Raw genomic sequence first — 12,109 nt, 5'->3', positions numbered from 1 at the left:
CGCTAACTGACCAGAGGATCGAACCAGCGACCTTCTTGCTGTGAGGCAACAGCACTACCTACTGTGCCTGCTTCGCCCCTCTGTGTGAAGCACACTTCATTAAAAAAACAAAAAAACAACAACTATACACTACCTAAGTCTGGTTGCCTATCCAAGTTTTAGGAACAATAAATAATAACTTGACTTCTAGTTGATCATTTGGTATCAGAAGTGGCCTATATGAAAGGCAGAGGCCTCTAGATTACGCTTATTTTACCAAAATAAAAAATGATCTTGCCTTTATTTTTAATGATTAAATTAGGACAATAAGGTCTGACTTTGCTTAGACAAAAGTCTTGTTACATAACATAAATAATGTACTGTATATAATATAAAGTCCTGGTGCAGTGGAAAAAGAATATTGTGTACGACTCCCATGTGCTTGGAGGACTGCGTTCATACATCTCTTTTAATGATTCAAACAACTTTTCAATAAAGTCATCTGGAATGGCAAAGAAAGCATTCTTGCAGGACTCCCAGAGTTCATCAAGATTCTTTGGATTCATCTTCAATGCCTCCTCCTTCATCTTATCCCAGACATGCTCAATAATGTTCATGTCTGGTGACTGGGCTAGCCAATCCTGGAGCACCCTGACCTTCTTTGCTTTCAGGAATTTTGATGTGGAAGCTGAAGTATGAGAAGGAGCGCTATTCTGCTAATGGGCAGCACAAATATCTTGATACTTCAGGCTGTTGATGTTACCATCCACACTGCAGAACTCTTGCGGGCCCACATACTGAATGTAACTCCACTTTTTATCCTTCATCAAACTTGACTGATTTCTTTGAGAATCCTGTTTCCATGCAGGTGTTAGTAGGTCTTGTGCAGTATTTGTGATGATTGGGATGCAGTTCAACAAATGATTTATTAGAAAAATCTACCTTCTGCCACTTTTGCAAATGATCAGCTAAGTCAAGTTATTATTTTTTAATACTTAGGTAGAGTATTTTGTAGAATGTTAACAAGCAGCAGTCATTGACATCTAAAGGAGGAAACAAATACTATGAAAGTCGACCTGAGGTAGATACTCTGCAAGATGTCGATTTTAATAACTGTTTTTTTTAGGCTTTTAGATTTAGTTGCACACTTACCTGCTTATATTTTCTAAGGGAAGGATTGAGCGGTTAAGCAGCCAAGACAGCGCTGCATTCCTTTCTGCATTCTTATTCTTTTGCTGCAAGTTAACCAATAAGGAATAGTGATTACATTGTAATTTTTGTTCTATGACAAGTTTGGTTAGCCTGCTTTTGATTAGTGTTATAGTTAGTGTTCTCATGATACTGGAATTTCGGTATCAATCAGGACTGAAATTAAAAAAGTTAATGAAGATGAAGCCAAAGTGTGTTAAGAAGTCAGTAAACGTGGAAGAGAAGTGTCATGGTGAAACTAGCGATGTCCTGTGGTGTGGTTCTGCATTCAGTCAAAGCAAGAGTGTCTACACTCATTTTCACTGCTGGAACCTTCAGAAAAATGCATTGTGTGCTACAATCATGTCTGTTCTCTAATTTTGATCACTGTGTTTTCCAAAAAGTAAAGTTTTGTTGTTGTAGTTGAAGTTTAAATTACTGTTCTGCTAGCTTAGTAAGCAGAATTTAAAAAAAACTTTTGTACCAAGTAAATTACAATTTTTTTAAAATGTAGATCACAAATTCTTTAACTTTTTATGAAACTGAAAAACATTTAACATACAGTATGTTTGACTGCAGTTTCTTGGTAAAATGAACACTATGGGGCAGTGTGATGCCAGCAGCTTATGAAACACTAATTATATTTACAGGGACATATTATTGAAGAATATAGGATTATTAGTTATTAAATATTTAATATCCTTATTAATAAACTTTATCGTTGCAATCTAAACAACTACATTCTCAACTAAAAAGCCTCAAAAGTGCATAATGTTGTCCAACAGCTGCATTATTCGTCAAGCTGTAGTGAGTTTATTCATCTGCTGTCACTCTATGTGGGCAGAGTAATACTCAAGGGTGAAGAGGCAAGACGAGTGCTGTTATTTGCAGAATATCGCACAGCTATCAGCCAATCAGATTCGAGAACCAGACAGAGCTGTTGTGTGTGTATATATATATATATATATATATATATATATATATATATATATATATATATATATATATATATATATATACACATGTATGACACTGAACAAGAAAGAACAAAAGCACAAAAATTGACTAGTACTGCAGACATACAAAGGACACAATAAAGGAGAAAAGAGACAAAACATTTCTTAGTCACAAAACATACAGTACAATCAAAACTAGAAAAAGTATATACTGTAACTTAAACCTTAAAGGGGTCACTGGATTGCTCTTAAGTTGCTCTGAGTTATAGGTTTGTCAAATAATAGGTTATTTTTTAACACCAAATAAACACCACAAAACGGCTTTATAATTAATAATCAAATTAGTTTTCCTCACCTGTCTATCGCCATTTAAATAACTTTTCTTGCATAGTCAGTTTACTCTGTAGCTCACTTTGTAGTGTGTTGTACTTGTAAAGCAGAGTGCTCTGGTTTGAGTCAGGTGAAACATGAAAGAGGTGGAAGCAAAGTAAAATCAAGGTAAAACTAAGTGGTCACAGTGCCTATTTCTCTTACGTTTGCGTTTAAAACACCATTTGTTTGGTTTAGAAAAGGCTCGCTAGCTGATCTGTACAACAAGCCCCACCTTCTCGTGGACATGTACAAGAAGGAAGTTTATCTGAAACATACAACAAAATGTAACCTAGTAATGCAATTTAGATTTGCTCAAATGTAGACAGCACCCTCAAGTGGATTTTTTTGTCATCTGAAACGTTCAATTAAACGTACCCAGAGAATTGTATTTTACATTAAATAAAGATGACACTGACCATTACACGTCTTCTCAACCACAGATAATATCCTAGTTTTTCATCTCTCTTCAGGCTACGAGGGTGTTCCCGAGTTCTTCAATGACCTCCTGAATCACATCATCAGTGTCCTCCAAGACCCCTCCGCACCTTCTCCTCCAGGCCAGATGCCCTCTTTAGGGGCTGGAGAGCGCAACTGTTCCCCGTCCCAGGAGTGCTGCAGCTTGCTGGGTAAGGAGTCAGACAGCAGCCCCTGGATCGTAGAGGGCGACGGGGGTCTGAAAGCTCCGCGTCAGAGACTGGGCTGCAATACGGCCATGTCCCCCAACTTCCAACAGCACTGCGTGTCCACGATAGCCACTAAAGCCTCGTCACAATGACTGCCGTCTCCATACTGTCTCCCCGCCGCCCTTCCCTGAACAAATTGTGAAGACAAAGTGAATAATATACAGTAACAATAATAACTGTTATACTGATAATATATCTGTAATCAGAAATAAACTATATTGGGAATAATCTTGATGTTGATAACGGGCATTGGATTTGATCTCCTCTGCCTTTGTATATGTTTTATTTTATTTCATTACTCTTTTGTCTAACAACTCAGTACTGTAATGTGAACCTTGAGGAAATCAACAGTGATTAGTAGCTCTTTTTTATGTTTTTAAATAATTTGAGTTGATTTTAATTTGAATCGTGCATCAAAATTAATAGATAGTAGGTAAAGGGATTGCTCACCTAAAAATAGAAAAATCTACCGTCATTTACTCTCCCTTGACTTGTTCAAAACCTTTATAAGTTATTTTATTTCTGTTGAACACAAAAGAAGATATTTCAAAATATGTTGGAAACCAGTAACCCTGGACTTCCATAGTATTTGTTTTTCATATTAATGATGTCAATGGTTGCCGGTTTCCAACATTCTTCAAAATATCTCCTTATGTATTCAGGAGAAAGAAACTCTCAGAGGTTTGGGACAAGTCAAGGGTGAGTAAATGTGAGTAGAGCTTTATTTTTGGGTGAACTATCTCTTTAAGTGAACACAGTGTGCATATTGGCTTTTTAAAGGAATAATTCACCCAAAAAAGAAAAGTATTCCACAATTTACTCACTCTCAAGCCATCCTAAATGTATTTTTTGTTCTTATTTCATGCAAACACACACGGAATTGTATTATTTGTTTATTATCCTGGTTATTCCTATCTTTGTAATGGCAGTGAATGGTTCTCCATTTGCTGACGCTCCAAAATGTACACCCATCCAAAAAAAGTATCCATTAATTCTCAAAAATGCATGTACGGAGGTAGCCTAATAGTATATAAAGTTTTAGATTGCAATATTTTCCTTTCAGAAAGCCTTCACTTTGCTTCAGTAAGCAATTGTTAATCCAATGGAGTTGTATGGATTACTATTACGGTGGTTGGATGCACTTTTTGCAGCTTAAAAATCTTGGGCACCATTCGCTTTTATTATAAAGTAGTGATCTAGCAGGCACAAGACGTCAACAGGATGTCAGATTGCCGTTGTACCACAACATCAAGTTATATTGCATTTTGTTTGGAAATTAAAATCGGGTTGAAATTAGGACCCAACGTTAGGCTGATGTCAACGCAACCTAAAAAAACAACAAAATATCAACGTCTAATGATGTCACAGCAGGGCCGGATTAACCAATGGACATTATGGGCACAGGCCCAGGGGCCCGTGCGCACTTGAGGCCTCTGCGAGGGGGGAATGCCGATTTTGGAGTGTCTATAGGCTAAATGCAAATAGCGAAACTCGTTGAAATAAGCTAGTTGAGTGATTCCCGCCCATCACCGTTTTATTGACAGAGACAACATAACTAAAAAGCGCGACACACAGCAGCGCGAGTGGTGTAGCTCGTAAAGCGCATGGCAACTTGTTTTGACGTGATCATGAACCTGGTTCGAATCCAGCGTCTGATAAACTAATTTTCACTAGGAAGACAAGTAGGAATCATTAATAAGTGTATTATAGAAGATTCATAGAACTGGATTGGTGAGGTGTTAAATCAAAATTATATACATGTGTAGAAGTTATACATTAAAAATGCCCTTAAATATATATTTTTTGTACTTTCAGTGAACTTGAACAAGCATAATAAAATCCATTAATTTTCACTAGTTGTATTAGTACATTTAGTACTAAGTAAATGCTTTAAAAATTAGTTAAATCTCTGTAGACTAGAAATATATGTCCTGTATATCATTTACTTTAAAAATGTGGGCAATACATTATAGATTAATTTTATTTAAAAAATATTATGTTATCATAATTTTTTAATTTAATAATAGGGGTGCGACCAGGTAGGGGGGCCAGCAAGACATTGTGCCCAGGGGCCTCTGAATTCTTAATCCGGGCCTGTGTTACAGCTTGACGTTGTGTGGACATCAGACGTTGGATTTTGGTTGCCATACTTGATGAATAAATGTCAGTATTTGACGTCAATATGACAATTGTTTAAGATGTTGGCTCGACGTTGGATTTTGATCATTTTTCAACACAACCTAATTTTAACCAGATATCATCGTCATTTCAAGTTGGACGTCAGAATAACATTGTCCTTAGACGCTGGTGACCTAAATCTAACATAATATTAACATTGTGATGTCGTGTGTTTGGGAAAGGTCTTGTGAAGTGAAAATTCTAAAAGATTTTTAGATGTTAGTTTTAAAGATATTTATAAGCTAGTGTGCTCCAAAACAGTCATAAAATTTGCATTAAGAAGCGTTAGAATTAAAAAAAATTTTTATGTCAGCATACTTCAGTTTCTTATCAAGTCTTGACCAATCAAACACTCTCTAGTGTCTAGTGGCGAAGCAGCTTCCGGGTCCAAGCGCTCTATTAAAATGTATGGGGAGACTCATGATGTGGTAATTATAAACGTTTACAAATCGATTTAATACTTTCAATAATCACGATCGCAATATATATGTCCATGCCTAATATCCGATGGCCAGAAAGTGATTCATTTTTTTATAAATTGTTAAAATTATGGTATTTGTGATGCAGCAAGCCCAGGGATTGTTGTGTACACTATGCCTTTATATAAATTAACTTTAATGTTTGATATGAATTAAAAGTGATCATAAACAAATCATTTCTCAACTCAAATGAGTGGCGGCTTAGACCCGGAAACAGTATTACATACGTCACCAACACTTCACCACTTAACAAGCGGATGCCTGCCCTCTCCTATTGTTTCAGTTGAAGTTACGTAAAAATGCACATTTCAAAGCACGTCACTGGACCTTTAATACAAGACTTATTGTGTTCGTCTGAAAGAAAAAAGGCATATACACCTAGGATGTCTTGACAATGAGTCAATAATAGGATCATTTTCATTTTTGCGTGAACTGTTTTGAAGCTACAAAAAGGTTTTGCGGTTTTCCTTTGGAAAAGACTAGCGGACATTATTGTTTTTTTCACGACACTGAACACAACACACCCTATAATCTAACAACTGTAGGACACCTAAAATGTCTTGTGCTCTGTATTTAGTGGCAATCTTATATTGTGATGATCCACAGTGTATATCTTTGTGCAGCGTCTACAAACCAGCTCCGTAGGCCGAAACCAAGGCTCTGACGGCAGCTCTTGTAAGCCTTGTGCCACTGTGTTGGATCTTGTGACACTCCGTAATCTCCGTAATCTTTTCTTGATGCTCCAGCAGATTTTCACCATCCTTCTGTCAACATTATTACACCTGATGCTTTTTGTCTTTTTATTTTCATGTGCATTTCAAACCATCATATCACGAGGTGTAATATGAAGCGTGCAGCGCTGGGGGGAACCAATTGAATAATGAAGTTCCAGGTGAACTTTGTAATGTTTTGGTAGTTTTATGAAAGTCGACTATATGAAAAGAGGCTGAAATTCTATTATTCTACTAAATTCTGTGATTTGTCAGTGTTGAGTTTGGTTGGAAGGTTGCTAGAGAATATTTGACATTCCTTGTTTGTGTGTGTGTGTGTGTGAGAGAGAGAGATTTTTATGTTCTTTTTTTAAGCAAAATGGTCCCTTTTTGTATATGATCCACTTTTGAAATTGATGCTACAGATTAGTACAAGACCTTGAAATATATGAAAATGATGGATGTAAATGTATATGTTGGGAGTATTTCTTGTTCAGATTTACAAGCACACATCTTTTTTGCAAAGAAGTTTGTGATTCTTGCTTACCATTCCTGGGTTTAAAGGAAAATGGACGTCGATTTCTTCAATTGTGTTCGTAAACCTTTCAAGGTATAAATGAAATGACTGCTAACATGTTTGAAATCACTAATGAATACAGAGTATTTGCTTTTATGAACTGTAATTTGTTAACTTTATTTCAAAAAAGCTGAGTAATCCCTTTACTTATAAAGCAATTAGTTGATTTTACTTTAAAAAGTGAGTATTCCTGTTGCCTAAAACTGAATAAAGTCCATGTGAAATCAAATTTACTGTTTATTTTACTGGCGCACATTGTTATTGTGAACAACTAATCTGTGTAAGATAATCAACTGAAAACTACAAACAAAATGTAGTTTTGTAATTCATTCATTCGTTATTCTTCGACTGAGTCTCTTATTTAATTAATCAGGGATTCACCACAGCGGAATGAACTGTATATGTTTTACGCAGCGGATACCTTTCCAGCTGCAAACCAATACTGGGAAACACCCATACATTCACACTCATAGGGCCAGTTTTGTTTACTGCATGTCTTTAGACTGTGGGGGAAACTGAAGCACCCAGAGCAAACCCACACGACACAAGGAGAACATGCAAACTCCACACTGAAATGCCAAGTTACCCAGCTGGGACTCGAACTGGTGACCGTCTTTATATAAGTTGACAGTACTAACCTCTAAGCCACTGTGCTGCCCTAGTTTTGTAATCTTTAAGCAAAATTGCATTATTTGCTAATGGATTTTAAACTAACAGATGTTCGTTTGATGCTGGAGTGCCGGAACAAAACAAAAAAAAAAAAACATAAAATAACTGCAGACATTAATTAATTACAGACATTAACCGTAAAAGAACAGATATTGAATTACAGAAATTTAAATTTAAGCAAATTTAAAGTGCGCTATTTTGCAGTAAATTTTTGTCATTTTTACAGCCGTTATTTTACTTCTTTTCCAGAACCCCAGCGGCCGGAAATGAACCATAAAATTAAGATTTTTTTTACAGTGCACAATATTCTTAACCACACTCCTCTTACCAGTATTTTGCTATGAGGGAATGATGCACAATAAGAAAGCCCTGGCCCCTACTCAATAGTCAGTTTCAGTCAGAAGTACATCAACATACTGAAATAAAACCTCAGGTTCACAATAAAATTTAATAATTGAACTATTTTATGTGCATATTTAAACAAATTAACTTGTCAACTCAGCAGTTTCAAGTTGTCAATAGGTTTACACACTTTACACTTTTTTTTTAGAAAAAGTAACTAATCGCTTCTTACAGTGAACCTATTTAATTACAGTATGAAAACTTTGTATTCGGTTGCTTTAAATCATACCGTTTTTTTTTTTTTTTTTTTTTTTGCCACAGCCATGAGCACTAATGATGTAATAAAAACCCTCTAAACAATTTATCAGGAATTTATACATTCATTTCTGTAGCAAAAACAAATTCCTTGTTTGTGTGAAGCACACTTGGTAATAAAACTCATTCTGATTCTGATTATGAACTGAAAAATAAGAGTCCTGATAAAGTCCTCGCAACAAGTTGCATGAGTAAAATTTAAGTAAATTTGACTAATCTTACATTGAGTTCAATTAACTTGTCAATATCACGTAGAAGTGACTTAATCTTTAACTTAACACTTCTAAGTAAGTTAAGGTTAATTGATTATCTTTAATTTTAATTCTGGATTAATTTTAATTAATGAAATTTCTTTTTTAGCAAAAGGAACTTTGTTTTTATTAAATTAAGTAAATCTCATTAGTTACAGGTTAGATTAGAATTTTTACATATTATTTTTATGTTGTTTTATTAATTTATAATGTAACGGATGAAATGTTTTCATAGGTGATTTAAATTTTTAAAGATTAAAGATTTTTGTTTCAAATGTACTTAATATTACTAGATTTTATTTGTGATGATTAAAAAAACATTTAAATGTTACAAGTAAATTAATACTAATAGGGCATCATGGTGGCGCAGTGGGTAGTACGATTCCTTTACAGCAAGAAAGTCACTGGTTCTAGCACTGGTTGGATCAGTTGGCATTTCTGTGTGGAGTTTACATGTTCTCCTCGCGTTCGTGTGGGTTTCCTCTGCGTGCTCCGGTTTTCCCCACAGTGCAAAGACATGCGGTAGAGGTGAATTGAATAAACTAAATTAGTCGTAGTGTATGTGTGTGAATGTAAGAGTGTATGGGTGCTCCCCAGTGTTGGGTTGTGGCTTCAAAAGCATCCGCTGCGTAACACATATGTTGGATAAGTTGATTTCGCTGTGGCGACCCTTGATTAAAGAAACTAGGCCGAAGAAAAATGATGTAGTGAATGCTAATATTGAACTTTCCTTTTTTATTACATCAAATAAATGTGTAAATGTTTGACATTTTACTTAGGAAATTTTTACATTTTATATTACAACTGAAAATCATGATTTCATGATTAATGGTTTTATTTATTGGATTTTACTTTGACACCATAAAGTTATATTTTTTAATGTATTGTAGCCAATTTCTAGTGTCATCTTGTTTGCGTGTATTGTAATGACATCAAACATCATTTTATTTATTAGCAATTACAAGGATAATTATAACTTGTTTTTTTGCAGTCGATTGGAAAAGTTCAGCTAATTTGTATTCATGTTCATAAAAGAAATCTCGCCCACTTAGTGCCCATAAAGTGACTTGTGTTACTCCTACTCGTTTTTTAAGGCCGACAGAAAACAGCTTGTTTTTGTTCACTGTGAGAGAGGATTGACTGTGTATGTGTGTGTGGAGATGTTTAATGTCTTCACGTGGAAAACGCAAACAGATCTGCTCCCTTTCCATTATTTTTCTATAGTGAATTCTGTTTAGTGCCCTTTAGCACCTTATGTTCATTTCTTGTTTCCTGAAAAGTCCATTTTTATTTTAATGTAACATATTTAAGATTTATATTTTCATACTGTAAACCAAGGGTGGCCAACCCTGTTCCTGAAGAGCCCCCTTCTTGCAGATTTCAGTTGCTACCCATATCAAACACACCTGAACCAATTAATTAGGACCTGAACACCATGTGATAATTACAGGCAGGTGTGTTTGATATGGGTTGCTATTGAAATCTGCAGGAAGGTGGCTCTTCAGGAACAGGGTTGGCCACCCCTGCTGTAAGCAAACAAACAAACAAACAAACAAACAAACAAACAAACAAACAAACAAACAAACAAACAAACAAACAAACAAACAAAAACACTGGGTTAACTGCAATGCCTTCATGTTTTTCCAACACAAATTAATCAAGTTCATTTAAAGATGCTGCAGTTTTTGACTCTTCTAAAGCATAAAATTGCAATAATATATTTGCATATATTTAAGAAACATGCTAAGTGAACATACTTGTTCATCTAAAAAACATTGCTGAAGTCAGATATTCTGCTTTGAAAATGTGCGTTAGGTGCTGGAACGTCTGTCTTTGTTTTTTTTTTTTTTAACCCACCCACTGCTGCTTTAGAAAGGCTCTCAAAGCATGCGTCAGTGACCGAAATAGGACCTCCGGACTGTAACAGCTTCCGAACTGAGACAAATATAAATATTAAGAGCGTAAATGTTAGGTAAGCAGGTTTCACTGTAACCCCCTGTCCTAACAACTCACTTGGGGATGAGATAAGCAATTTGGATGTTTGCACCAGACAAAAGATGACAGATACGATGACAGAATTTTTACATATTATTTTTACGTTGTTTTATTAATTTATAATGTAACGGATGAAATGTTTTCATAGGTGATTAAAATTTTTAAAGATTAAAGATTTTTGATTCAAATGTACTTAATATTACTAGATTTTATTTGTGATGATTAAAAAAACATTTAAATATTAAGTAAATTAATACTAATAGGGCATCATGGTGGCGCAGTGGGTAGTACGATTCCTTTACAGCAAGAAAGTCACTGGGTCTATCACTGGTTGGGTCAGTTGGCATTTCTGTGTGGAGTTTACATGTTCTCCTCGCGTTTGTGTGGGTTTGATCTGCATGCTCCGGTTTTTGCAACAGTCCAAAGACATGCGGTACAGGTGAATTGAATAAACTAAATTAGTCGTAGTGTATGTGTGTGAATGTAAGAGTGTATGGGTGCTCCCCAGTGTTGGGTTGTGGCTGGAAGGGCATCCGCTGCGTAACACGTACGTCTGTCTTTGTTTTTTTTTTTTTTTAACCCACCCACTGCTGCTTTAGAAAGGCTCTCAAAGCATGCGTCAGTGACCGAAATAGGACCTCCGGTCTGTAACAGCTTCCAAACTGAGACAAATATAAATATTAAGAGTGTAAATGTTAGGTAAGCAGGTTTAACTGTAACCCCCTGTCCTAACAACTCACTTGGGGATGAGATAAGCAATTTGGATGTTTGCACCAGACAAAAGATGACAGAAATGTGAATACAGCCATGCAGAAGCACAGCATAGTGCACTCACTGCACTTCAACAAAATGGTAAGATTTACAATCAAATTTTTACATATTAAACATCTTTAACATTAGTAAATTTACAACACATGCTGAATGATTGATGTTGGTTTACATTGATGTTGGAGTCAGAGTTCTAAAGTTCAATTTTAAATAGCCTATTTTATTTTCAAGCTTATTTGCTGCTGCTTTCAGTGGTATGGCAATAAATGTCATGTAAAATGGCATTCAAAATTACATTGTTACTGTTTAACACTGAATAAAGCACAAGAGATGTACCTGAGATGATCTTAGTCATTTATCCATGTTGATTACCTACTAGAAATAGAAATCTGGCCACCAACGCTTGCATGTGTTTTGCATCCAGAAATGGAATACGTAGTTCAACCACTGGGTGTCAACCTGCACCTTTAATAGATTTTTTATTTTATTTTTATTTTTTTTACAAATTTACATGGATTGAACATGGATTACATGGATAAAACAAGCAAGTTGTACCCCATAAAAAATCTAAATGTGTGTTGATTTAGCTCATTTTAAATAAGTAGTTTGAACAAGAAGCAAAATCGATTTGTGTTGAGACAACAATA

General features: G+C 35.4%; 1 protein-coding gene across 2 annotated transcripts in view; it reads left to right on the top strand.

Moving 5' to 3' along the window:
- The window catches only part of itpk1b (inositol-tetrakisphosphate 1-kinase b), a 106,212-nt gene extending 98,861 nt beyond the window's left edge, over positions 1–7,351 (top strand). For both annotated transcript variants that reach the window (XM_087290993.1, XM_087290994.1), the window contains exon 11: positions 2,966–7,351. In XM_087290993.1, coding sequence (XP_087147119.1) covers positions 2,966–3,270 — 305 coding nt within the window. In that variant the 3' untranslated portion in view covers positions 3,271–7,351. The remainder of the gene's footprint in view (positions 1–2,965) is intronic.
- The last annotated feature ends 4,758 nt before the right edge of the window (positions 7,352–12,109 follow it).

Source organism: Danio rerio, chromosome 17 (assembly GCF_052040795.2).
Source record: "Danio rerio strain M-AB ecotype USA chromosome 17, GRCz13ab, whole genome shotgun sequence".
NCBI classification, from domain to species: Eukaryota; Metazoa; Chordata; class Actinopteri; order Cypriniformes; family Danionidae; genus Danio; species Danio rerio.
The sequence above is the reverse complement of the archived record's forward strand: the minus strand, read 5'-3'. Positions and strand labels throughout refer to the sequence as shown.